Source organism: Melanotaenia boesemani, chromosome 4 (genome assembly GCF_017639745.1).
Source record: "Melanotaenia boesemani isolate fMelBoe1 chromosome 4, fMelBoe1.pri, whole genome shotgun sequence".
Classification (NCBI taxonomy): Eukaryota; Metazoa; Chordata; class Actinopteri; order Atheriniformes; family Melanotaeniidae; genus Melanotaenia; species Melanotaenia boesemani.
In genome coordinates this window covers 40,142,325-40,169,115 of record NC_055685.1, presented here as the reverse complement: position 1 = coordinate 40,169,115, position 26,791 = coordinate 40,142,325, and the positions used below count along the sequence as shown (strand labels likewise).

Here is a 26,791-nt window from a genome sequence, read left to right as displayed (position 1 = left end):
CAGATTACTGAAAAAGTTTTGGTACGAAGATCAGTTATTGATTAATGATCAGTTATTGATTAATGATCTGTTATTGATTAATGATCAGTTATTGAATAATGATCAGTTATTGATTAATGATCTGTTATTGATTAATGACCAGTTATTGATTAATGACCAGTTATTGATTAATGATCAGTTATTGATTAATGATCTGTTATTGATTAATGATCAGTTATTGAATAATGATCAGTTATTGATTAATGATCTGTTATTGATTAATGACCAGTCATTGATTAATGATCAGTTATTGATTAATGATCAGTTATTGAATAATGATCTGTTATTGATTAATGATCAGTTATTGAATAATGATCAGTTATTGATTAATGATCTGTTATTGATTAATGACCAGTTATTGATTAATGACCAGTTATTGATTAATAACCAGTTATTGATTAATGACCAGTTATTGATTAATAACCAGTTATTGATTAATGACCAGTTATTGATTAATGATCAGTTATTGATTAATAACTAGTTATTGATTAATGACCAGTTATTGATTAATGACCAGTTATTGATTAATAACCAGTTATTGATTGATAAGTTATTGATTAATGACCAGTTATTGATTAATGATCAGTTATTGATTAATGATCTGTTGTTGATTAATGACCAGTTATTGATTAATAACCAGTTATTGATTAATAACTAGTTATTGATTAATGATCAGTTATTGATTAATGATCTGTTGTTGATTAATGACCAGTTATTGATTAATAACCAGTTATTGATTAATGATCAGTTATTGATTAATAACTAGTTATTGATTAATGACCAGTTATTGATTAATGATCAGTTATTGATTAATAACCAGTTATTGATTAATAACCAGTTATTGATTAATGATCAGTTATTGATTAATAACCAGTTATTGATTAATGACCAGTTATTGATTAATAACTAGTTATTGATTAATGACCAGTTATTGATTAATGATCAGTTATTGATTAATAACCAGTTATTGATTAATGACCAGTTATTGATTAATAACCAGTTATTGATTAATGACCAGTTATTGATCAATGATCAGTTATTGATTAATAACTAGTTATTGATTAATGATCAGTTATTGATTAATAACCAGTTATTGATTATTGACGTTATTGATTAATAACCAGTTATTGATTAATAACCAGTTATTGATTAATGACCAGTTATTGATTAATAACCAGTTATTGATTAATGATCAGTTATTGATTAATAACTAGTTATTGATTAATGACCAGTTATTGATTAATAACCAGTTATTGATTAATGACCAGTTATTGATTAATAACCAGTTATTGATTAATGATCAGTTATTGATTAATAACCAGTTATTGATTAATGATCAGTTATTGATTAATAACTAGTTATTGATTAATGACCAGTTATTGATTAATAACCAGTTATTGATTAATGACCAGTTATTGATTAATAACCAGTTATTGATTAATGATCAGTTATTGATTAATAACCAGTTATTGATTAATGACCAGTTATTGATTGATAAGTTATTGATTAATGACCAGTTATTGATTAATGATCAGTTATTGATTAATGATCTGTTGTTGATTAATGACCAGTTATTGATTAATAACCAGTTATTGATTAATGATCAGTTATTGATTAATAACTAGTTATTGATTAATGATCAGTTATTGATTAATGATCTGTTGTTGATTAATGACCAGTTATTGATTAATAACCAGTTATTGATTAATGATCAGTTATTGATTAATAACTAGTTATTGATTAATGACCAGTTATTGATTAATGATCAGTTATTGATTAATAACCAGTTATTGATTAATAACCAGTTATTGATTAATGATCAGTTATTGATTAATAACCAGTTATTGATTAATGACCAGTTATTGATTACTAACTAGTTATTGATTAATGACCAGTTATTGATTAATGATCAGTTATTGATTAATAACCAGTTATTGATTAATGACCAGTTATTGATTAATAACCAGTTATTGATTAATGACCAGTTATTGATCAATGATCAGTTATTGATTAATAACTAGTTATTGATTAATGATCAGTTATTGATTAATAACCAGTTATTGATTAATGACGTTATTGATTAATAACCAGTTATTGATTAATAACCAGTTATTGATTAATGACCAGTTATTGATTAATAACCAGTTATTGATTAATGATCAGTTATTGATTAATAACTAGTTATTGATTAATGACCAGTTATTGATTAATAACCAGTTATTGATTAATGACCAGTTATTGATTAATAACCAGTTATTGATTAATGATCAGTTATTGATTAATAACCAGTTATTGATTAATGACCAGTTATTGATTAATAACCAGTTATTGATTGATAAGTTATTGATTAATGACCAGTTATTGATTAATGATCAGTTATTGATTAATGATCTGTTGTTGATTAATGACCAGTCATTGATTAATAACCAGTTATTGATTAATGATCAGTTATTGATTAATAACTAGTTATTGATTAATGATCAGTTATTGATTAATGATCTGTTGTTGATTAATGACCAGTTATTGATTAATAACCAGTTATTGATTAATGATCAGTTATTGATTAATGACCAGTTATTGATCAATGATCAGTTATTGATTAATAACTAGTTATTGATTAATGATCAGTTATTGATTAATAACCAGTTATTGATTAATGACGTTATTGATTAATAACCAGTTATTGATTAATAACCAGTTATTGATTAATGACCAGTTATTGATTAATAACCAGTTATTGATTAATGATCAGTTATTGATTAATAACTAGTTATTGATTAATGACCAGTTATTGATTAATGATCAGTTATTGATTAATAACTAGTTATTGATTAATGACGTTATTGATTAATAACTAGTTATTTATTAATGATCAGTTATTGATTAATGATCTGTTGTTGATTAATGACCAGTTATTGATTAATAACCAGTTATTGATTAATGATCAGTTATTGATTAATAACTAGTTATTGATTAATGATCAGTTATTGATTAATGATCTGTTGTTGATTAATGACCAGTTATTGATTAATGATCAGTTATTGATTAATAACTAGTTATTGATTAATGACCAGTTATTGATTAATGATCAGTTATTGATTATTAACCAGTTATTGTTTAATAACCAGTTATTCATTAATAATCAGTTATTGAGTAATGATCAGTTATTGATTAATAACCAGTTATTGATTAATGACCAGTTATTGATTAATAACTAGTTATTGATTAATGACCAGTTATTGATTAATGATCAGTTATTGATTAATAACCAGTTATTGATTAATGACCAGTTATTGATTAATAACCAGTTATTGATTAATGACCAGTTATTGATTAATGATCAGTTATTGATTAATAACTAGTTATTGATTAATGACGTTATTGATTAATAACTAGTTATTTATTAATGATCAGTTATTGGTTAATTACCATTTATTGATTAATGATCTGTTATTGATTGATAACCAGTTATTGATTAATGATCAGTTATTGATTAATAACCAGTTATTGATTAATGACCAGTTATTGATTATTAACAGTTATTGATTAATGATCTGTTATTGATTAATGACCAGTTATTGAATAATGATCAGTTATTGATTAATAATCAGTTATTGATCAATAACCAGTTATTGATTATTAGCCAGTTATTGATTAATTACATTCATTGATTGATGACCAGTTATTGATTAATGATCAGTGATCGATTAATGATCAGTTATTGATTAATGATCAGTTATTGATTAATGACCAGTTATTCATTAATGATCAGTTATTGATTAATGACCAGTTATTGATGGCACCAGTTTTTGAGAAAGAACACGTTTCTTGTAAAAGGAAAATTCTCAGTATTGACTGTATTCATCAGCATATTTGAAGTACACAATCATTGTGGAACAAGATGAAATACCTCTATGGTGTAGTACATAGACTTTCTTCATGGTAACTGAACTCCTTCGTGTGTGTTGCTCCTGCACGCCTGTCACCTGGCTAACAGAACATATTTATAGTGATGATAGTCTTAGTTTTTGTTTTAGCAACAGGTCACTTGTACCTCACAGAAAAGTAATTAACTAGTTCATCAGGTTTAGGTGACCTAAATGACGACTGTCAGTAGCAGATTTAATCCGCTGTGACTGGCAGGCTAATTAAGCTAACGATGGCATCCATTTCTGGATGATTCACGTTAAAGCAGGAGCCCTGTGAACGTTAGCATCAAACTCTCGCTTTGACATCAACACGTTGAAGCTCTAAAACAGGACAGCCTTTCTCTGCCGTTACCTGGACTAACGTCTAATCTTCACCATCCTGCTGTTTGAACAGTTTTATTCACTTTAAGGAAAAACTGGAAATGTTGATGGAGTCTTTTAGAAGAGGAAACAGAAGTTCACCGCAACGACATGCATTTTAAGTAAAGAGGAGTAACTGGTACTGCTGCAGCACCCAGTGTGTGTGTGTGTGTGTGTGTGTTTAGGTAGCTGCTCTGACTGGACCACGCTGAGACCTCCTCCCCCTCCAGCCTGTCTGGGTCCTCCAGTCAGGTGAGGAAGAAACTGGAGAGACTGAACCAGAACCAGAACCAGAACCAGATGGTGTCAGACTTTAAATGGACCACGTCAACAGCTCAATTCTCTCTTTTTCTACGACAAAAAAAAAGAATTATCTTCACTTCCTGTCCCCTCGCAGAGCTCCACAACGAGAAGAAGAAGTGATGGAGAAGAACTTCCCCCTGAAAGTGAAACTCTGGTCAGATGGAAACCGGTTAGGTTTAGGAATGTTGCTGGTTCTGGATCTTGTTCAGTAAAAAGTGACTTTGTCTAATCTGAAGATGGAGGTTCTGAACTTCAGCAGCTGGTTTTTATTTCCTGTAAAAGCTGAGAAGTGAAAGATGTCCGAGTCAGTTTTTACAAACCAAACTGAACCAAAGGTTTCTGATGAAGACCCCAGATCCAGAACCAGGTTCTCTCCGTGTTTTAAGATCTACTCGAAGCATATTTTAGTTTTTCCATAAAAGCCTCCCTCTGCTGGGCTGAAATCAGCTGTCAAATATTTCCAGATTTAATTTTATTTCAGATTTGATATTTTTTATTTTCTTCAGTTTTTTTCTGGATTGATTTTATTTTTTCAAATCTTTTTATTTCAGATTTTTTCAGCTGTTCTTCTGAGTTTTCACTTTGTCTATTTTTTCATTTGATTGGATTATTTGGACCTCGTCCTCAGCATGAAGATTCTGGTTCTGTTTGGTTCTAACGACAGACTTGCTGTGTGTGTGCGCGCGCGGGCCCGTGCGCGTCCATCAGCGGGTCTGAAAATCATTTTCCATCTCATGAACCTATAAATCAGAACACCAGAGCTTCCTGTTTGGACTTCCATCATCCTGCGGCTCCAAGTCCCCCTCCCTCCCGTGATGTGACGTCATCGCCACGGGCCCGCCCCTTCCGCCGGGCGGGTCTCTGGGATGCAGCAAAGCATCTTCTGCATCCAGAACCAGCAGAACTGAACTCAGAACGGATTCCGGAGCACCGAGCAGCAGGTGAGTGCCTTGAGACCGGAAGCTGAGCTCCGAACCGGTCCGGCCCGGTCTGTTAGTCCTCCAGCTGGTTGCGAATCAGCTGATTTCACCGTTTTCACCTTGTTTCTGCAGAAACTCCGATTACATCATCGTCTTCGTTGACCAATCAGAGACGTCGTCGCGTGCAGCTCGGCTCTGTCCGTCCGAACCTCACAGGAAGTGGAGGTGAGTCCGAAGCAGAACTGGGTGGTGTTTACCTGAGAGTTACCGTGTTTCCTAGACAGGTGACGCTCCGATCAGCTGATTGGAGAAAACCACAAAGTCAGAAAAGTTTTTTCCTCCAATCAGGAGTGATGATGATGATGATGATGATGGTGATGATGATCTCTAGCTCCTACGTTTTACACCAGTCGCGAACTCCCTGCTGCGTTTAAGGACGTCAGTTCATCTCAGTGAGGTGAACCTGAACACATCATCTGTAATTTACAGATTTAATTTAATCAAGTTTCTTCATCAAGAAACGTCTTCATCATCGTCACGAACTGAAAACAGATCAGCCCGGTTCAGATAACTTCTCCAGACTCAGTTTGGTCCAGACCAGTCCAGACCAGTTCAGACCAGTTCTGATCAGGTCTCATCAGGGGTGTTTCCAACCTTTACAAACATCCTGAGCCGAGTCCGACCAGATTCAAAGATAAATTCAAATATTTTTTTATATAAAAAGGTTTTATAGTCAACACGTAGTACTCATGTAGACACGTAGTACTCATGTAGACACGTAGTACTCATGTAGACACGTAGTATTCATGTACACACGTAGTACTCATGTAGACACGTAGTACTCATGTAGACACGTAGTACTCATGTAGACACGTAGTATTCATGTACACACGTAGTACTCATGTAGACACGTAGTACTCATGTAGACACGTAGTACTCTTGTAGACACGTAGTACTCATGTAGACACGTAGTACTCTTGTAGACACGTAGTATTCATGTACACACGTAGTACTCATGTAGACACGTAGTACTCATGTAGACACGTAGTACTCATGTACACACGTAGTACTCTTGTAGACACGTAGTACTCATGTAGACACGTAGTACTCATGTAGACACGTAGTACTACACAGAAAATATTTCATAGAGGAAACCGTGGGAGCTGGTCTGGAGCAGTAATCATGAGATATAACCTTTAAGACTCTGTGTTCTACCTGTGAGCACTTTTTCTGTTTAGTAAAATAACAAAACAAACATCATCAGGTCCGTCCAGCTTTAACAAGGAAACCCAACGATCAGGTTCCAGATCACCACGAACGTCCTTCCCTCGGCATGTTGGGCTGATCTCTCCATGGAAGCTAGAAGATGGACGGGAGGACAGAGACAAGCTGAAAAACAACTAATCATGAAGTACAGGAAGTAGAACCACCACGGAGTGGAAAAAAAAGGCCTAAAATACACAATATACTGAGACTTTCTTCCCATCTGCACATGTCATGCTTGGACCAGCTGGACATGTCCCACATAGACCAGCTGCACATGTCCTATGAGGACCAGCTGGACATGTTTGGTGATGGATCGGGTTTTCTCCTTTCTCCCTGATCACTGCATCCCTCAGACTTTCTCCATACTCATCCTGCAGGTCCTCGTCCATCTGTGGTCTCCTGCCTCCTCGCTTTTCTATTTATTTATTTTTATTTAACCTTTATTTAACCAGGTAAAAAAATGTTTGAGAACTAGTTCTCTAGTTTCTAGCGTAAACAAAGTTCAGACCTGCTGTGACACGTCCACGTAGCTAAATAACATTCTTCTTTCTAGTTGACCTCAAATCTGCAGTACAGCTTTTAGACCTGAGCTGTCTTTATGAATTCATATGATGTCGTTTAGTGTTGCCTCTTTCCATCCGGACTGCAGCTGTTTCAGGCCTCATGCTGCGTTCAATGTAGTCGGACATCAAATATTCACACTGGCAAATCGTAATTATTATTCCTTGAATTTGACGCTGCCAGCTGGTCGGCAGCAGGGGTGCCAGCAGGGGTGGCGAGGCTTTGGCTCAGGGGGGTAACAGGCACCCTGTGCCTCCCGGTAGACCTGCCCCATGTAGCAGCTAAGCTTAACCGTAAATGTAGAGTACAAGTTACAGGATTTGGGACTAGACTCAAAACATCCAGGCCTGAAAAATCAGCTGGTGACACCACAGGTTCTAATTGATCCAGATCAGTCCAGATCAGTCTAGTCTGGTCCAGTTCAGTCGTCCCGGTTCAGATAACTTGTACAGACTCAGTTTGATCCAGATCCTATCAGTTCAGATTTTTTCAGATTGGTCCAGATCAGTCCAGGCTGGCCTAGATCACTCCAGTCCAGGTCAGTTCAGATCGGTCCAGATGGGTCTGGTGGAGCTGAGCTCTTTGTTGGATCAGGATCTAAAGATTTCTTGTTTCATGTATTTGTAAGAGACTTGTTCACGTTAAACAACACCAGGCGGTGCTACAGCTTTTAGAGCTTAGTTAGTCCACTAACTGGACCTCTAACAGGTCCAGGCTACATCATGATTTCTGTAAGCCGGTTCTGCTCCTCAGATCCAGTTTTGTTTGGATCGGACTCTTTTTCTTTAAGACTGACTCATGATCTCTTCAGCAGGTTGTGGGTCAGGATGTTTGGTGGTGCCTCAGATCGGATCCAGAGAGACCGGGACCGAGCTGGAGGTCTGGGCTCGGTCCAGCAGGCTGTTCCCTACCTGAACCAGGATTTCCAGGCTCTGAAGGAGGAATGTCTGCGGACCAGGTCTCTGTTCCAGGACCCAATTTTCCCTGCTGAACCGACTTCACTGGGCTTCAAGGAACTTGGACCATCAACTGCCAAGACCAGAGGAGTGGAGTGGAAGAGGCCCACGGTGAGAACCAGAACTTGAGTTCCAGCTAACGGATCAGTTATCAGTAACGTAGAAGTTCTCCTCACACACAGTCTTAAGGCTGGGATGGACTTCCTGTCTGTGGCAGGAAGTGAGGATTTAATGTTTGATGTCTTGATGTTTTTCTGACTGATGCTTGCCTCTAATTGGCTGTTCCAGGAGCTGACAGCTGACCCTCAGTTCATCGTGGGCGGGGCCACCAGGACGGACATCTGTCAGGGGGCGCTGGGTGAGTCAGCAGGTCATGTGACCTCAGCGTAACTGCTGTAACTGACTGTACTGAACAACAGTAAGTCAGACAGCGCTGGAGGCTCCTCCTCCTCACCGACAAACATCACTTCTGGTCCTCAAGGGCCGATGTCTTGCAGGTACTGAATGTTTTCCACCACCTGATTCAACACCTGAGTCAAATAAAATGGATCCAACAACTTGTTGTCACACAGTCTGCACCAGCCTGTTAATAACACGGCTGTTTGCATCAGTCGTGATGCTGCAGGGACACATCCAGTACCTGTAGGACACCAGCCTTTAAGGAGCGGAGTTGGTGATCCTTGTTGTAGAGTGATCAGCTGTTTTGTCCAACCATCCAGAATACTTCCTGCTGGGTTTCTAGGAAAGCTGCAGGTGTGTGGGAGGGTTTGGACTCACTATGTCAGCTCTTTCGTGCTAAAAGGCAAGGCAGGTTTATTTGTACAGGGCCTTTCAGAGATAATTCAAAGGGTTTTACTATGAAAAGGCTCATTCTGTCAGTCAGGTGGAGGACGGAGAAGAGAAAAATTCAACAATGGAGACAAAATGATGAGAGAAAAGCTTCTAACCAAGATCACCTGCTTAAAGCAAGTCTGAAAGCAAGAGTAATGTTATAAAGGAGGAAAGTGTAAGAAATAGCTGACTGGGCAAAGCAGCGCTCTGCTGCAGCAGCTGGAGGAACCTGTTAATCCAGGAAACACATTGAGGAGGGCGGAGCCTCTTAAGGGTTTCCGTCAGCAGCGGTCCTCACAAGAGCAGAACGACATCTTTGTGTGTGAAAAGCTGGCCGACCTCCAACCGACTGGGTGGAGTACTGTGTGTGTTTTTGTGCTTGTTTATGTGGGTGTGTGTTGGGCAGGAATGATCACTCTCCTCCCTCTTGTGGGTGGAGCTTTGTGTGTTTGTGCTTCTTTGGCTCCACCTGCTGGACACTGCTGGTATCACAGCTGTAAGTCTGAGCGCTTCAATTCGTGTGTTTAACTTCAGTCAGTAATAAAAACCCACCAATCAGTACTGATCTACGTGAACCTTGTGAAAGTTAAGTCTGTCCTCATCTGTAGACTGGAAGACGAAAATAAACGTCCAAACAGAAACCTACATTCTGAGTCTGTAAAGTGAACAAATTCAATTAAATTCAAATGACATTAAAACCAGAAACTTTTAGTCAAACCAGGTTAGTGAATAAAGTGTCTAATAAAATGGTTTTATTTTACAGTCCCTATTCCAACAAAGTCAGGACTGTATGTGTAAATAAAAGCAGAACGATCTCGTCCACAAATAAAAAGCTGTTCCTGTAGCAGCGCTTCTGTCCGAGGTGCTCTTCGGATAGAGAAGACTTGATATTACAAAACTTCCAGGCACTCTTCTTCAGCGTAACAAAATGCTTTATATTTATGGCAAATTAAAAACACCAGCGTGTTTCAGCCCGTGAGCTGAAATGAGCTGAAACACACAGAAATCCTCTGTTACACGTGTCTCCCATGTCCTGCAGCCTTCAGAGACTGTTGGAAAATTCAAACCTACTGTCCCTCCTCAGAAAGACGTTTCTACCTCGTCTTTTAATGCCCGTCTTAACCATGTTAACCCTTTAGGTGACAGAGTTTTTAAAGTTTTTAAGGTTTTTAAGTCATACTGTCAATGAGAAAAAAACCGGATGCAGAATAAGAAAAATAAGTTTACTTGTCCTGAACGTAGTTCCGAGCCAGCAGTCCTGTTCTGGTCAGTGTTGTAAAATACTGCATAAAGCAGTGTTTCTTAGTCCAGGTCTGCAGGACTCACTGCCCTGCTTGTCTAACGCTGGTACACATAAAGATTATTCAGCTGGTTTTGTCCTGATTTTCCTCCTTCCTGACCAAAGACAGCAAACGCCCGATTGTCTTACATCTTATAAGATTTCATAACTTCATCCTGTGGTCTGAGGTGTGTTACAGCGAATTCATCCCGACAATCAGCTCTGAAACGGGTCGTGGCCGACAACTGGAAATATTGAATATGTTCAATATTTATGACCAGAAGTCGTCTTGTGTTGGGAACGCCGACGGCTCCTGACAGAAAGATGGTCAGACATCAGACAGCGAGCTGACTGGGAAGCAAGGACGGATATAAAATCCGTGTTCATCTCCTGTCCTGTCACCATCATTCCCTTGTCCTGTAGATCCGCTTCCATGCTCGGTGTTGTGTTTTCCGGTTGTGACCATGATTTTTCTTCTCCGTTTTCCCATTCATTTCATTCAGGTGTGTTGAAGTAGGGTTACCTCTTAAACATGCAGGGCAGTGGGTCCTGACCACCAGGATTAAGAATCCCTGGTATAAAGCAACGACCAACAGTATAATAATCAAAATGTAGGGTTTAAATTTAAAAGACAAACTGAGGAATATTTTATTCTGATCAGCTATTATTATTTTCCTGTCTTCCTGTGATCTTCCTGCTGGTCAAACAGTCTGATTAAATCGCTTAATATGGATCCCAGAGACATTCAGAACATGAGGCAAACAGGAAATTCCCTCCTCTCAAACATCAGGTAGTTTCTAAAAAAACTGATGTTACAGGAAGCACCTGATGGCACTTCTACCTGATTGATCTGCAAATGGACGTCCATTAGCAGCTGGTGCTGTTGATGTTAATGTTGATGTTTAGCCTAGCATTAGCGTGTCCCCACGGACCATCAGGTTAATGGAGTCAGCTGATGTTCGGTCTGCCGGCCCATGTTGGGTTATCATCATCTGATCTAAAGTCAGTGCTGACAGGAAGCTTTTCATGGTGTGTAAACACATTAACAAAGAAGCCTGCTGTTTGATGACTCGCGTGATCAGGAGACTGACTGGAACCATGATGGCTGATGTTATATGTGACCAGCAGGAAGAGAAGCAGCAGCCATGTTAACGCCCAGAGATTCATGTCTGATTCATCTCCAGTGATGAGCGGCTTCAGCTGTTTGAGTTCATTAACACAGCAGCTGGTTTTCATCAGATGCCTGAAACTCTGAAGACACTTCAGGTGTTTTCGGGAGTTCAGCTTGAAATCTAAGGTGGAAATTAGGAAGGATAAACTTGTCAGGTGAGCTACGTCTGTTTTCCAGGTGACTGCTGGCTGTTGGCCGCCATCGGCTCTCTGACTTTGAATGACCGTCTGCTGCATCGTGTAGTTCCTCATGGCCAGAACTTCAGTCAGCAGTATGCCGGTATCTTCCACTTCCAGGTGAGAGTTACAGATGTGACGTTCATGAACGAATCGATTCTTTTGAACGACTCTTTTAAATGAACGATGGGAATCGATTCACAGCTGTGAGCCATTCTTTTTATATACAATTTTTTTTACACTGCCTTCATCAAATGAAATCAAATCAAACATTATACAGCGCTTTTCATGCCATAGGCAACACAAAGTTCTTTACATGATTAAAAACATAAGAATAAAATCACTCAATGAAATCTTTCACACAGTCACACGCACACACATATACACACAAACATCAAGCCCAACCCCCCACCCCCCTTCCAGCTAAAAATGACTGAATGAATAAATAAGTAAAGAAGAAGTCGTACAGATGAGTAACATGAAAATAAAATAAGAAACATTTGTGACATCATAGAAGTCTGATGTGAAGCATCAATGGACAGAGAGTTTTGTTTGGAAACAAATGTCGTGAGTTCTATTAAAAACATTTACTAGAATTTGCACTGACTGCTCAGGTTTATCCTTTTTTATCTATATTTTTACTATAATTTTTTAATCTTGTATAGTAGATTTTATATAGGTACATATTTTTATTGTTTATCATTCTTATATATTGTGAAATTTTGTAAGATATTGTGAGAACGAGCCAGTCTTTTGAACGGCTCTTTGAAAGGAACGGCTCCTCAAGATCCGGCTCCCTTCAAAGAGCCATAAATCCCACCTCTAGTGAGAGTCCACCTATTCAAACACCACACCCACCTGTCCAATGACTACACCCATTTATCAAACACCACACCCACCTGTCCAATGACTACACCCATTTATCAAAGGCCACACCCACCTGTCCAATGACTACACCCATTTATCAAACACCACACCCACCTGTCCAATGACTACACCCATTTATCAAAGGCCACACCCACCTGTCCAATGACTACACCCATTTATCAAAGGCCACACCCACTTACAATGACAGGAGCAAAAGTCTTTCTTTAGGACCTCTGGATCAGAGTCAGCTAGTTATCATTTATTACAATTTGATAATTAATCTTTTATTTATTCTGTCAGTCTGTTCCCGTCCATTTGTCCATCTTTCGTCGACCATTTCCCGTCTCCCTGTCCATCCGTCCCTTCTCCCTTTTCAGTTCTGGCAGTTTGGGGAGTGGGTGGACGTGGTGATTGATGACCGCCTGCCTGTCAAAGATGGAAAACTCCTGTTCGTGCACTCGGCTGAAGGCAGTGAGTTCTGGAGCGCCCTGGTGGAGAAGGCCTATGCCAAGTACGTTCTGCCCGTCTCTGGAGACAGCGGACAGCTTAGTTCCAGATAAATGTTGAGTTAGTCCAAAGATCCTGCAGGAACTTAGATGGTTCTGATGGAGTTCTGGATGTTTCTGAGCGTGTTCCTCTGTTCCAGGCTGAACGGGTCATATGAGGCGCTGTCCGGCGGCAGCACCACGGAGGGTTTTGAGGATTTTACCGGCGGTGTGTCAGAGATGTTCGAGCTGAAGAACGCTCCCAGAGATCTCCATCGGATCATCAGCAAAGCTCTGCAGAGAGGATCTCTGCTGGGCTGCTCTATAGACGTCAGTGTGCAGATGATTCGTGGAGCAGAACGCTCAGCTTCCAGAAAAACCTCAGTTTTTATTTCACATGTTTTAATCCTTAAAAAACTTTCTCTTCATGAACTAAATAGAACCTCAGAACTCTGCTTCCTTCTCAGATCACCAGCACCTTTGACATGGAGGCGGTCACCTTCAAAAAACTCGTGAAAGGCCACGCCTACTCTGTGACGGGCCTCAGACAGGTTAGTACCTAAACTGTGGCTGGAGGCATCCTTCAAGCGCTTTACGTGGCAGGATGTCCGACTTTGAGACATTATTAAGGGACAGGATGTTGGACATTGGGACATTAGTAAAGGACAGGATGTTGGACGTAAAGGACAGGATGTTGGACATTGGGACATTGGTAAAGGACAGGATGTTGGACGTAAAGGACAGGATGTTGGACATTGGGACATTGGTAAAGGACAGGATGTTGGACGTAAAGGACAGGATGTTGGACATTGGGACATTGGTAAAGGACAGGATGTTGGACGTAAAGGACAGGATGTTGGACATTGGGACATTGGTAAAGGACAGGATGTTGGACGTAAAGGACAGAATGTTGGACATTGGGACATTGGTAAAGGACAGAATGTTGGACATTGGGACATTGGTAAAGGACAGAATGTTGGACGTAAAGGACAGAATGTTGGACATTGGGACATTGGTAAAGGACAGAATGTTGGACATTGGGACATTGGTAAAGGACAGAATGTTGGACGTAAAGGACAGGATGTTGGACATTGGGACATTGGTAAGGGGCAGGATGTTGGGACATTTGTACGGGACATGATGTTGGACGTAAAGGACAGGATGTTGGACATTGGTAAAGGACGGATGTTGGACGTAAAGGACAGGATGTTGGACATTGGTAAAGGACAGGATGTTGGACGTAAAGGACAGAATGTTGGACATTGGGACATTGGTAAAGGACAGAATGTTGGACGTAAAGGACAGGATGTTGGACATTGGGACATTGGTAAGGGGCAGGATGTTGGGACATTTGTACGGGACATGATGTTGGACGTAAAGGACGGGATGTTGGACATTGGTAAAGGACAGGATGTTGGACGTAAAGGACAGGATGTTGGACATTGGTAAAGGACAGGATGTTGGACGTAAAGGACAGGATGTTGGATGTTTAGACACCTGTACACAGCAGGATGTCAGATTACCTTTTCATCTAGTTTTCGGTTTCTACCCCTCAAAGTGTTTGTGTTGCAGGTGGACTACCGTGGCCGGCAGGAGCTTCTGATCCGGATCAGGAACCCCTGGGGTCAGGTGGAGTGGACTGGAGCATGGAGCGACAGGTCAGTGAATCAAGTGGATGCAGCTGGTGGAGTTGGAGAAGCAGTTCTGCTAATGAGTCTTGATGTTTCAGCTCCTCAGAGTGGAACCACATTGACTCTGCAGAGAAGGACGAGATGCTGTGTAAGATGGAAGATGGGGAGTTCTGGTAGGTTGGTACTCGTTGGTCTGAGGCTTCTGTAACTCCAGAGTCCAGTAAGACGTGTCTCTGTGTGTCAGGATGTCTTTCCAGGAGTTCATGCATCAGTTCTCACGTTTGGAGATCTGTAATCTGACTCCAGATGCTCTGAGTCAGGACTCCACCGGATTCTGGACCACCATGATGTTCGAGGGCAGCTGGAGGAAAGGAAGCACCGCCGGCGGCTGCAGGAACCACCCCAGTAAGGATGGATGGGGAGGAGGGGGTTAGACCGAATTGGATTTTAAATGAGTCCCACCATGATGTGACTTGTTTACAAGATGTTCTTTAAAGTGTTTGTTCGCACATGTTTACCTTCAGAAGATGAAGATAGTGAAGAGAACCACTGAGTTTCTCCTGTGATGCCTCCCTGCAGACACGTTCTGGATTAACCCTCAGTATAAGATCTCTCTGCTGGAGGAGGACGATGACCCCGAGGACGACGAGGCCACCTGCAGCTTCCTGGTAGCTCTGATGCAAAAGGACCGCCGCCGCTACCGCCGGCACGGCCACGACACACACACTATCGGCTTTGCCATTTACGAGGTCAGAGCTCATAGATGTTATCATGAGTCTGTCACGATGATCACGTCCCTTTTTTAATGTGTCCTTCCAGAGGACAGTTCGGTTTGCAGCAGACATGCTGCTGTCTTGGCCAGGACACGCTTGTAAAGGAGATTCTAAATCTCAATCAGTTTTTTCCTGCTTAATTAAATAAAATAAATTAATCAGTCACATTTAAAACATAAAAACACAAGAATGTATAAATTATGAGCAGATGTGCCGAGAGCTCAGTCCAGTAATCTAAAAACAAGGTGCATAGTAAAAACTAAATAACCATTAAATAGGTGCAAAGTATCTGCAGCACACAGCAGCGGCCTCGTCCTCTCTGTGGCGTTTAGCCCGACGGAAAACCTGGTTTCTGTAGCTGGACGAACAGACGGAAGTAGCTGCTTTTCATGGTTCAGAGGATGCGTTCTGTCTTCGCGTCCTTCATCAGCTGTTAACACGTCTTCGCGTCCTTCATCAGCTGTTAACACGTCTTCGCGTCCTTCATCAGCTGTTAACACGTCTTCGCGTCCTTCATCAGCTGTTAACACGTCTTCGCGTCCTTCATCAGCTGTTAACACGTCTTCGCGTCCTTCATCAGCTGTTAAACACGTCTTCGCGTCCTGCTGAATTTCACCTCGGCTACTTTAGATGCTGTCGGCACAGTTCCCACCAGGGAGTCCTTTTCCTCGATGGCAAGGTTTCCATAGCAACACAAGACTGAAAAGGAGATGACAGATTCAATAAGTGCTATAAAACATTTTCATCAGGCGGGTTTCATGAAAACAAAAGAGGCCTTTCTAGCAAAGTTGCACAGCTTCAACTTATTATCAGTTTTAGAGCCAATATATTTCTAGCTGGTGACCAGCGCGACTGGCTGCTTGTTGGTAACACCACACTGGAGATGCTCGTCAATGCAAACCAACTTAGTTTTTGAGACATTGGTTTGGAGGAAAGCTTCTTCACACCAGCCTATAAAACCCTCCAGAACCTGGCCGTGGCCATCTTCATCATCACCGCTCAGCAGGCCAACTAGAGCTGCGTCGTCTGCATATTTTATAAGAAAAGCCTGTGTGTGCTGGCTATCACAACTGATTCTGTATTAAAGGACAGATTAAACACAACCTTGATGTGAGCTGCTGGAGGATGTTCCTTTTACTCTGCTAAAAACTCTAAAATCCAACCCACCACATACGCAGGAGTTAGCCAGTTTATCAGCTAAGATCACGACAAATGAGAAATCAACACGCAGTCTAGCATCAATCTAACTACTTTTAAAAGGCCTGCATACAAAACTAGGTGAAGAAGAACTGGCATCTTGTACCCCTCTGTTTACTCTAAGAGCAAATTGCAAAGCGGCAAATGAATGCTCAGTTTTTGCTAATATTCCTGCCTTGGCTAATTTTTCCAGTTGTTGAAGGTAGTGGGTGCTTGGTTTTGGCAACAGGCACCACAGCAGACTGCTTTCATAAGGATGGCACCTTTAGTTGAAAAAGAGAAATTAAAATTAAAAATAGGCACATTTTTTACCCTTTAATATGATCGGGGCTTTTTCTTGGCTTACACTAGTTATGGCTGAAGGAACACATCATCTGTTAGACTCGCTGCGCTCGTTATTCAACTTCTTCTGTTTTCATTTTAAAGGAGAAAATCCAAACAATAAATCCATGAAAACGTGTGTCCAGAGTGGGAAAAGTGTCAGTAGTTGTAGGCATCGCGGTAAATCACCGCAGAGCGCTCCCTTCGCTGGCTCCTTTGACTTCCATTGTTTTTCTCAGATTTCTCTCCTCAAAGTCATGAGGTGAGTCATAAAAAGACGTGTGTGATCAGCTGAGCCTTATGCTGCTCATGGCTCAAGAATTTTGTCGTTGATTTATAGTTGTGACTGCTTGAGGAGCGCGCTGAGCTACAGATGACCTGAAATCTGTGGGAGAGACAGAACACTGTCGTCATAGTAACGTTAATGCTTGAGGTTAGAGGGCACCGTCGTCATAGTAACGTTAAAGATTGAGGTTAGAGGACAATGTCGTCATAGTAACGTTGGGGATCAGTTCTGTGTGTAAGTCATATACAGACGTATGTAGTTATTCACAGCTACATACATTTAATAAACTGAATACACACACACACTTTTATATCACATTGTGAGGACATGTCATAAACAGAATTTTGTGTAAATGTAAACATGTTCCTCCTCCTACAGTCAGCCAGTCCTGATTTGTAGGTCAATAAATTCCATCATGGCCGCCATTGTTGGGCCAGTATAATCTGTCTCGGTGGAAACCTGCAGCATCCGTGGAGATGTTTCTATTCCATCTCTGAGTTTCAAGTCTTCTTCTCTGTGTTTTTTCTCATTGTCAGATCCCCGAGGAGGTGAGTTCATCCCTGACCGTTTCCTCTCACTTTGACATGATGAAGTTAAAAGTCTGTCTACTCGGCAGTTCCGAGGTTCTCCCAGTGTCCACATGAAGAAGGACTTCTTCCTGCGTCACTCCTCCTGCGCTCGCTCCGAGACTTTTATTAACCTGAGAGAGGTGAGCGCCAGGCTCCGCCTCCCGCCAGGCGACTACCTCATCGTCCCGTCCACCTTTGAACCCTCGAAGGAGGCCGACTTCGTTCTGAGAGTGTTCACTGAGAAGCAGTCTGACATGCAGTGAGTCAGAACCAGAAACAGAACCGGAGGTTTTATCTGATCAGGTCTTTTCTGAGGTAAATTTTGCGTCATGTGACTCTCTGCAGGGGCATGGATGACGACATGGTCGTAGACATTCCACAAGAGGTCCAAACTAATTTCTTCTCACTTTCAGATGTTTTCTGTGTGTGTGTGTTGATGTTGAGATGGTTCTCATCTGCAGGAGGAGATCTCTGAGGGGGACATCGATGACTCCTTCAGGGCCATGTTTGCTCAGCTGTCTGGAGATGTGAGTCCACATTCGGTCTTCCTGTAAACCCGTCCATCAGCAGCTCAGTCTTCACACACACATATTTTTCTCCTTAGGACATGGAGATCTCAGTCCAGGAACTCAGAACCATCCTGAACCGAGTCGTGTCCAAACGTGAGTCAGTCTTCTCTGAAACACAGAAGCTGGTCTACCACAGCAGAAACAGCAACCTCTGTTTTTCTATATTTTTCTCTGATTCTTCCATACAAAAATGTTCAAATGTAACCCAGAGATTCCTCCAAATTTTTATCCAGTAGAATTTGAGTTGGAACCATGGACTGTATATAAAAGATGGGCGGAGCCTCCGTGACGTCACCCGTAGGTTTCTAAAGAGCAAAAGTGAAGCTCATTGTGCGGTTCCTACCGTCACCATTTTGGTAGCGTCATGCCTGCCGTTGCTCCCGGAAAATCCAAAAATGGGCAAAGAGGTGGAGCTGAGAGGGGGGCTGTGAGCGTGGGGGTGGATGATTGACGTCTATCAAACTCCAAGCTGCCTGTAGCTAAGCGCTAACCGAGCTAACCCGGAGCTAACAGTAGCTAACTGGCTATCGAAGGTAGGTGGGCTAAAGCTAAGGTGAGCTGCTAGCCGGTTAAAATCTGTGATTGTGCTGCACTCTCCCTTCTTGCTGCAGATATTGGATACCTGTCAATCAAAAGAACACACCCCAATTATGCAGAATTTCAAGATTAAATAATATCCAAACAGATGAGTTAGAAAAAAATTCATCCCCCCTCACAGTTGTCATGAAGGTAAACTTGACCTTTTAATCCTAAAATGGGTTTTTGTACCAGGCTTTAAACATGTTTATTTCTGCTGTGAAGTTGGTCTTTTTATAACATGGGAGTCTATGGGGATTAACTTTGTTTTGGAGCCCCTAGTGGACGATGGGGGAACTGCAATTTTTTGCACTAGGCTTCACGTTTCACCGTCGGAGGTTGCCGCTTGGCTGAAACGCAGAACCTTCTGTAACCTGGTAACATCAGCTGATCCAAAACATCCAACCAGATGTTTATATAAACAGAAATGACGACAAAATCAGAACCAGAAATCACAACAAAACAAGGTCACTTGGTACCAATTCTTCCTTCTTTCCATCCATCCATCCATCCATCCATCCATCCATCCAATAACCATTCCATGTGAACATAGTTCATGATTCCATGTGAACATGGTTCCTGGTTCCATGTGAACATGGTTCCTGGTTCTATGTAAACATGGTTCCTGGTTCCATGTGAACATGGTTCCTGGTTCCATGTGAACATGGTTCCTGGTTCTATGTGAACATGGTTCCTGGTTTTCATGTGAACATGCTTTCTGGTTCTGTGTGAACATTGTTCTTGGTTTCATGAGAACATGATGCCTGGTTTTCATGTGAACATGGTTTCTGGTTCTGTGTGAACATTGTTCTTGGTTTCATGAGAACATGATGCCTGGTTTTCATGTGAACATGGTTTCGGGTTTCGTGTGAACATGGTTCTTGATTTCACGTGAACATGGTTGCTTGTTATTTGCGAACATGGTTCCTGTTTCTATGTGAATATGATTCCTTGTTTCATGTAAACATGGATCCTGGTTCTATGTGAACATCGTTCCTGGTTTCATGTGAACATGGTTCCTGGTTCCATGTGAACATGGTTCCTGGTTCCATGTGAACATGGTTCCTGGTTCTATGTGAACATGGTTCCTAGTTTTCATGTGAACATGCTTTCTGGTTCTGTGTGGACATGGTTCCTGGTTTTATGTGAACTTGGTTCTTGGTTCTGTGTTTGCAGACAGAGACCTTCAGACTGATGGATTTAGCATGGAGTCCTGTAGAGCCATGGTCAGCCTCATGGATGTATCCTTACTCAGCCTGCCGGGAACAAATTGAAATCCTGATCTGCCCTCATTGTTCTCTTAGAGTTACAAGTTTGGGTTTAGTGATCCTGTTCTGACCCGCCCCAGGTTTTTCCTGTTTGGTTGTTTTTGTTCTCCAGTGAGTTGGAAGACCTTAACTGGACCCCAGAAAGATGGCAGCGCTCGGCTTGGTCTGTTGGAGTTTCAGATCCTGTGGAACAAAATCAGGAAGTGGTTGGTGAGTCAGACACCTGAAAATGTGAGACCAGATCAGTGCTGAGCTTTACAGCTGGTCCAACACCTGCTGAGACCTGAAACCAGGAAGCTTTTAATAGAAACTGGGCTCATGTTACACTTCTGGTCCTGGTAAAACCCTTCAGAATCCTTTCTACTGTGTGTTATAGGGGATCTTCAGAGAGTTTGATCTGGATAAATCTGGCTGCATGAGCTCCTATGAAATGCGTCTGGCACTGGAAAATGGCGGTGAGTTGTGTTCATCCTGAAAGTTGAATCTTTTCTGATTGGAGTTCTGTTTGATGACCTGACCTGAAGCTGCTCGGACTGCAGGTTTCAGACTCAACAACAAATTATACCAGATGCTGATCGCTCGGTACGCCGACAATGAGGTCATCGATTTTGACAACTTCACATGCTGTCTGGTCAAACTGGAGGCCATGCTCAGTACGTTCAATATGAGTCTCTGATCTGAAGAACACCCAGCTTCACACGGCCCTGATCCGGTTTCTGTTTCTGTTTCTGTTTCTGTCAGGAACCTTTCAGGGACTGGACCGGGACGGGACAGGAACTGTGGAAGTGAACATCATCGAGGTAACAGATGTTAACCATGTCATTTCATTTCATTCAGCTTTATTTGTACCACTCAAATTCACAGCAGTTCTCTCGAGAGAAAGTTAATTACTGTTGTCCAGTTACAGTCCAGTCCAGTTTATTTAATTAGTCAAATTACTAATTAATTAATTAGTCTAATTACAAATTAATTAATTAGTCTAATTACTAATTAATTAGTCTAATTACTAATTAATTAGTCTAATTACTAATTAATTAATTGGTCTAATTACTCATTAATTAGTCTAATTACTATCCAGTTCAGTCTAATTAATTCTCCAGCCTGAGCTGCACAAGGAGAGTGAAGATGAAAACCTCCATCAGAACCAGGACCAGAACCAGGAAGGAAAACCTCCATCAGGACCAGGACCAGGACCAGGAAGGAAAACCTCCATCAGGACCAGGAAGGACAAACTCCATCAGGACCAGGACCAGGAAGGAAAACCTCCATCAGGACCAGGACTAGGGAGGAAAACCTCCATCAGGACCAGAACCAGGAAGGAAAACCTCCATCAGGACCAGAACCAGAACCAGGGAGGAAAACCTCCATCAGGACCAGGAAGGAAAACCTCCATCAGGACCAGGACCAGGAAGGAAAACCTCCATCAGGACCAGAACCAGAACCAGGGAGGAAAACCTCCATCAGGACCAGAACCAGAAAGGAAAACCTCCATCAGGACCAGGAAGGAAAATCTCTATCAGGACCAGGACCAGGAAGGAAAACCTCCATCAGGACCAGGAAGGAAAACCTCCGTCAGGACCAGGGAGGAAAACCTCCATCAGGACCAGGACCAGGAAGGAAAACCTCCATCAGGACCAGGGAGGAAAACCTCCATCAGGACCAAGAAGGAAAACCTCTATCAGGACCAGGGAGGAAAACCTACATCAGGACCAGGACCAGGAAGGAAAATCTCCATCAGGACCAGGGAGGAAAACCTCCATCAGGACCAGGGAGGAAAACCTCCATCAGGACCAGGAAGGAATACCTCCATCAGGACCAGGACCAGGAAGGAAAATCTCCATCAGGACCATGAAGGAAAATCTCCATCAGGACCAGGACCAGGAAGGAAAATCTCCATCAGGACCAGGACCAGGAAGGAAAACCTCCATCAGGACCAGGGAGGAAAATCTCCATCAGGACCAGGACCAGAACCAGGAAGGAAAACCTCCATCAGGACCAGGACCAGGACCAGGAAGGAAAATCTCCATCAGGACCAGGGAGGAAAATCTCCATCAGGACCAGGACCAGAACCAGGAAGGAAAACCTCCATCAGGACCAGGACCAGGAAGGAAAACCTCCATCAGGACCAGGACCAGGAAGGAAAAACTCCATCAGGACCAGGACCAGGAAGGAAAACCTCCATCAGGACCAGGGAGGAAAACCTCCATCAGGACCAGGGAGGAAAATCTCCATCAGGACCAGGACCAGGACCAGGAAGGAAAACCTCCATCAGGACCAGGACCAGGAAGGAAAACCTCCATCAGGACCAGGGAGGAAAATTTCCATCAGGACCAGGACCAGAACCAGGAAGGAAAACCTCCATCAGGACCAGGACCAGCAAGGAAAACCTCCATCAGGACCAGGACCAGGAAGGAACACCTCCATCAGGACCAGAACCAGACCCAGGGAGGAAAACCTCCATCAGGACCAGGAAGGAAAACGTCCATCAGGACCAGAACCAGAACCAGGGAGGAAAACCTCCATCAGGACCAGGACCAGGAAGGAAAATCTCCATCAGGACCAGAACCAGGGAGGAAAACCTCCGTCAGGGCCAGGGAGGAAAACCTCCATCAGGACCAGGACCAGGAAGGAAAACCTCCATCAGGACCAGGGAGGAAAACCTCCATCAGGACCAGGAAGGAAAACCTCTATCAGGACCAGGGAGGAAAACCTACATCAGTACCAGGACCAGGAAGGAAAATCTCCATCAGGACCAGGGAGGAAAACCTCCATCAGGACCAGGACCAGAACAGGGAAGGAAAATCTCTATCAGGACCAGGAAGGAAAATCTCCATCAGGACCAGGACCAGGAAGGAAAACCTCCATTAGGACCAGGTCGGAAAATCTCCATCAGGACCAGGACCAGAACCAGGAAGGAAAACCTCCATCAGGACCAGGACCAGGAAGGAAAACCTCCATCAGGACCAGGAAGGAAAACCTCCATCAGGACCAGGATTAGGGAGGAAAACCTCCATCAGGACCAGGAAGGAAAACCTCCATCAGGACCAGAACCAGAACCAGGGAGGAAAACCTCCATCAGGACCAGGAAGGAAAACCTCCATCAGGACCAGGACCAGGAAGGAAAACCTCCATCAGGACCAGAACCAGGGAGGAAAACCTCCATCAGGACCAGGACCAGGAAGGAAAATCTCCATCAGGACCAGAACCAGAACCAGGGAGGAAAACCTCCATCAGGACCAGGACCAGAACCAGAAAGGAAAACCTCCATCAGGACCAGGAAGGAAAACCTCCATCAGGACCAGGAAGGAAAACCTCTATCAGGACCAGGACCAGGAAGGAAAATCTCCATCAGAACCAGGGAGGAAAACCTCCATCAGGACCAGGAAGGAAAACCTCCATCAGGACCAGGGAGGAAAACCTCCATCAGGACCAGGACCAGGACCAGGAAGGAAAACCTCTATCAGGACCAGGACCAGGACCAGGAAGGAAAACCTCCTTTAGGACCAGGGAGGAAAACCTCCATCAGGACCAGGAAGGAAAACCTCTATCAGGACCAGGGAGGAAAACCTACATTAGGACCAGGACCAGGAAGGAAAATCTCCATCAGGACCAGGGAGGAAAACCTCCATCAGGACCAGGGAGGAAAACCTCCATCAGGACCAGGAAGGAAAGCCTCCATCAGGACCAGGGAGGAAAATCTCCATCAGGACCAGGAAGGAAAATCTCCATCAGGACCAGGACCAGGACCAGGACCAGGAAGGAAAATCTCCATCAGGACCAGGACCAGGAAGGAAAACCTCCATCAGGACCAGGGAGGAAAATCTCCATCAGGACCAGGAAGGAAAATCTCCATCAGGACCAGGACCAGGAAGGAAAACCTACATCAGGACCAGGAAGGAAAATCTCCATCAGGACCAGGGAGGAAAATCTCCATCAGGACCAGGACCAGGAAGGAAAACCTACATCAGGACCAGGGAGGAAAATCTCCATCAGGACCAAGAAGGAAAATCTCCATCAGAACCAGGGAGGAAAACCTCCATCAGGACCAGGAAGGAAAATCTCCATCAGGACCAGGACCAGGAAGGAAAACCTACATCAGGACCAGGGAGGAAAACCTCCATCAGGACCAGTAAGGAAAACCTCCATCAGGACCAGGACCAGGAAGGAAAACCTACATCAGGACCAGGAAGGAAAATCTCCATCAGGACCAGGGAGGAAAATCTCCATCAGGACCAGGAAGGAAAATCTCCATCAGGACCAGGGAGGAAAATCTCCATCAGGACCAGGACCAGGAAGGAAAACCTACATCAGGACCAGGGAGGAAAATCTCCATCAGGACCAAGAAGGAAAATCTCCATCAGAACCAGGGAGGAAAACCTCCATCAGGACCAGGAAGGAAAATCTCCATCAGGACCAGGACCAGGAAGGAAAACCTCCATCAGGACCAGTAAGGAAAACCTCCATCAGGACCAGGGAGGAAAACCTCCATCAGGACCAGGGAGGAAAACCTCCATCAGGACCAGGACCAGGGAGGAAAACCTCCATCAGGACCAGGGAGGAAAACCTCCATCAGGACCAGGACCAGGAAGGAAAACCTACATCAGGACCAGGGAGGAAAACCTCCATCAGGACCAGGACCAGGAAGGAAAACCTACATCAGGACCAGGGAGGAAAACCTCCATCAGGACCAGTAAGGAAAACCTCCATCAGGACCAGGGAGGAAAACCTCCATCAGGACCAGGGAGGAAAACCTCCATCAGGACCAGGACCAGGAAGGAAAACCTACATCAGGACCAGGGAGGAAAACCTCCATCAGGACCAGGACCAGGAGGGGTAAATGTAAGTGAAACATGCATGTGTTGTTTTGACAGCTGTGTTTTTTCTGCAGTGGCTGTTTGTGACGATGTGCGGCTGAAACTACGATGCTTCGGTTGGAGCGCCACCTACAGGACGTACGGCGGCGAGCGCGTGTACTTACCGGACCTGACCGGACCGGACTGGACTGCTGAAGTTCTGCTGTTGACAGAGTCAGAGAGGATCTTCAGCTCCGCTTGAACAACACTAACCTTCATATTTATCTCTGTATTCTCATCCTATTGCATGTCATAGATACACCTGGTCAGGTGAGACAGGAAGCTGTATGTAAACATCCATTATCACCATATATAAACAGGAAGCTCTGTAGAAGAAGAGGCTCTGGGTCCTCATCAGAACGATCTGTTTCCAGTCTTCAGGTTTCTGTTTTCATCTGTTCAGTCAGATTAAAGTCATGTCCTTCAAAGGCCAATATTTATTTATTTGTTTAGGTTAAGGAAAAAAGAAGCAGATCTTTGAGCATTTCTTTCTCTCTTCATCTCATATTTATTTTTCCTGTGAAACTGTTGGAGCAGAAAACAGAATCTGAAGATGAAGGAAGCACATCAACCAATCAGAAATGATGAAGCTGGAGTCAGAGTCAGACTCGCGTCCTCCTCTTCATCCATCAGTTTGCCTCAGTCAGAAGCTGCTGTAACCCCGGCCTCTAGAGGGCGCTCTAACTGTATTTATCTATTTATTCCTGAGGAGATGCTGACGCTTGTTTCAACCCAATAAAGTTGGACTGAAACACATCAGCTGACTGTGTGTGATTTTAAATGGTCTGTCTTTATTTGGCGATCTTTTTTTTTTTAACCTGTCCTGTCCAGCATCGTAGCAGCAGAATGATGGTCTGGTTTCTGTATCGTGCTGAACAAATTTACTCTGCCAAGGGAAGGTTTATGGGTAAAAGGCTCCTCTTGATAATCTGATTCATTCATTTATTTATTTACTTTGAATCCCGGAATCTATGTAAACTTAATGGACCTGACCGGAGGGGACAGAAAAAGAAGGAAAATAGCAAAAAGAAGCAAAAAGGGAAAGAAGAATAAAGAAAGAGGAGACAAAAACTCCACCGACAGAAGTAACGACCTTCAATCCACCATCACCAGACAACAAGCTGTTCCACCTGTACATGAACACACCAGAAAGTTTCCTACAACTTTTAATAAAAACAGAGCTGCTCGTCATTAAAAGTCTTAAATAATAACCAAATCAAAATGTCATGTTACAAACATATCACACCAACAACCAGATACTAACTCACAGGAAAAACAGAGAAATTATCTCTTAGTAAATAAACCCACTGGACACCTCAGTGACTGTCAGCATGCAGAGGATGAGGAAGAGGAGGGATCAGTGATGAAGAGTGGTGAGTGAGGTCGTGAAAATGCGACCACGCCTCTACGGAGGTCAGAGGCAGACCAGGGCAGCAGAGGAGAGCCCCAGCCAGAGCCCCCCACGGTCTTTGGTCACAGGTCCCAGTGGGCCAAGATCGGCAACCGTTGGCCCCGCCAGGGTCCGGCCACCCAGGGCAGCCCAAACAAAGGGCCCAGGGCCCCAGCAGCCCAGAGGCGGCCACCCCACCCCCCAAAGGCAGAGGG

General features: G+C 42.8%; 1 protein-coding gene across 2 annotated transcripts; it reads left to right on the top strand.

Moving 5' to 3' along the window:
• Positions 1 to 5,451: 5,451 nt before the first annotated feature.
• Positions 5,452 to 25,932, top strand: LOC121638916 (calpain-1 catalytic subunit-like). Of its 2 annotated transcripts, XM_041984000.1 has the most exons (23): positions 5,452 to 5,572; positions 5,684 to 5,776; positions 8,190 to 8,445; positions 8,623 to 8,692; positions 11,793 to 11,911; positions 13,036 to 13,169; positions 13,305 to 13,473; positions 13,611 to 13,694; positions 14,716 to 14,801; positions 14,873 to 14,947; positions 15,019 to 15,179; positions 15,354 to 15,523; positions 17,888 to 17,899; positions 17,968 to 18,179; positions 18,266 to 18,305; positions 18,382 to 18,447; positions 18,525 to 18,582; positions 20,242 to 20,306; positions 20,475 to 20,543; positions 20,710 to 20,788; positions 20,873 to 20,986; positions 21,075 to 21,133; positions 25,222 to 25,932. In XM_041984000.1, exons 3-23 carry the CDS (start codon positions 8,206 to 8,208, stop codon positions 25,246 to 25,248), a joined length of 2,109 nt encoding a protein of 702 aa, XP_041839934.1. In that variant the 5' UTR covers positions 5,452 to 5,572; positions 5,684 to 5,776; positions 8,190 to 8,205; the 3' UTR covers positions 25,249 to 25,932. The 2 variants fall into 2 exon arrangements, with proteins under 2 accessions (XP_041839934.1, XP_041839933.1); XM_041983999.1 differs by lacking the exon at positions 5,452 to 5,572 and having other exon boundaries at positions 8,193 to 8,445.
• Positions 25,933 to 26,791: the final 859 nt, after the last annotated feature.

What these genes read in the sequence shown, in the direction of transcription:
- LOC121638916 (XM_041984000.1), top strand. Translation starts at nt 8,206, where the DNA reads ATGTTTGGTGGTGCCTCAGATCGGATCCAGAGAGACCGGGACCGAGCT. An exon ending in ACTGGAGCATGGAGCGACAG is followed by an intron (nt 14,802 to 14,872) that starts GTCAGTGAATCA and finishes TTGATGTTTCAG; the next exon opens with CTCCTCAGAGTGGAACCACA. An exon ending in CAAACTGGAGGCCATGCTCA is followed by an intron (nt 20,987 to 21,074) that starts GTACGTTCAATA and finishes TGTTTCTGTCAG; the next exon opens with GAACCTTTCAGGGACTGGAC.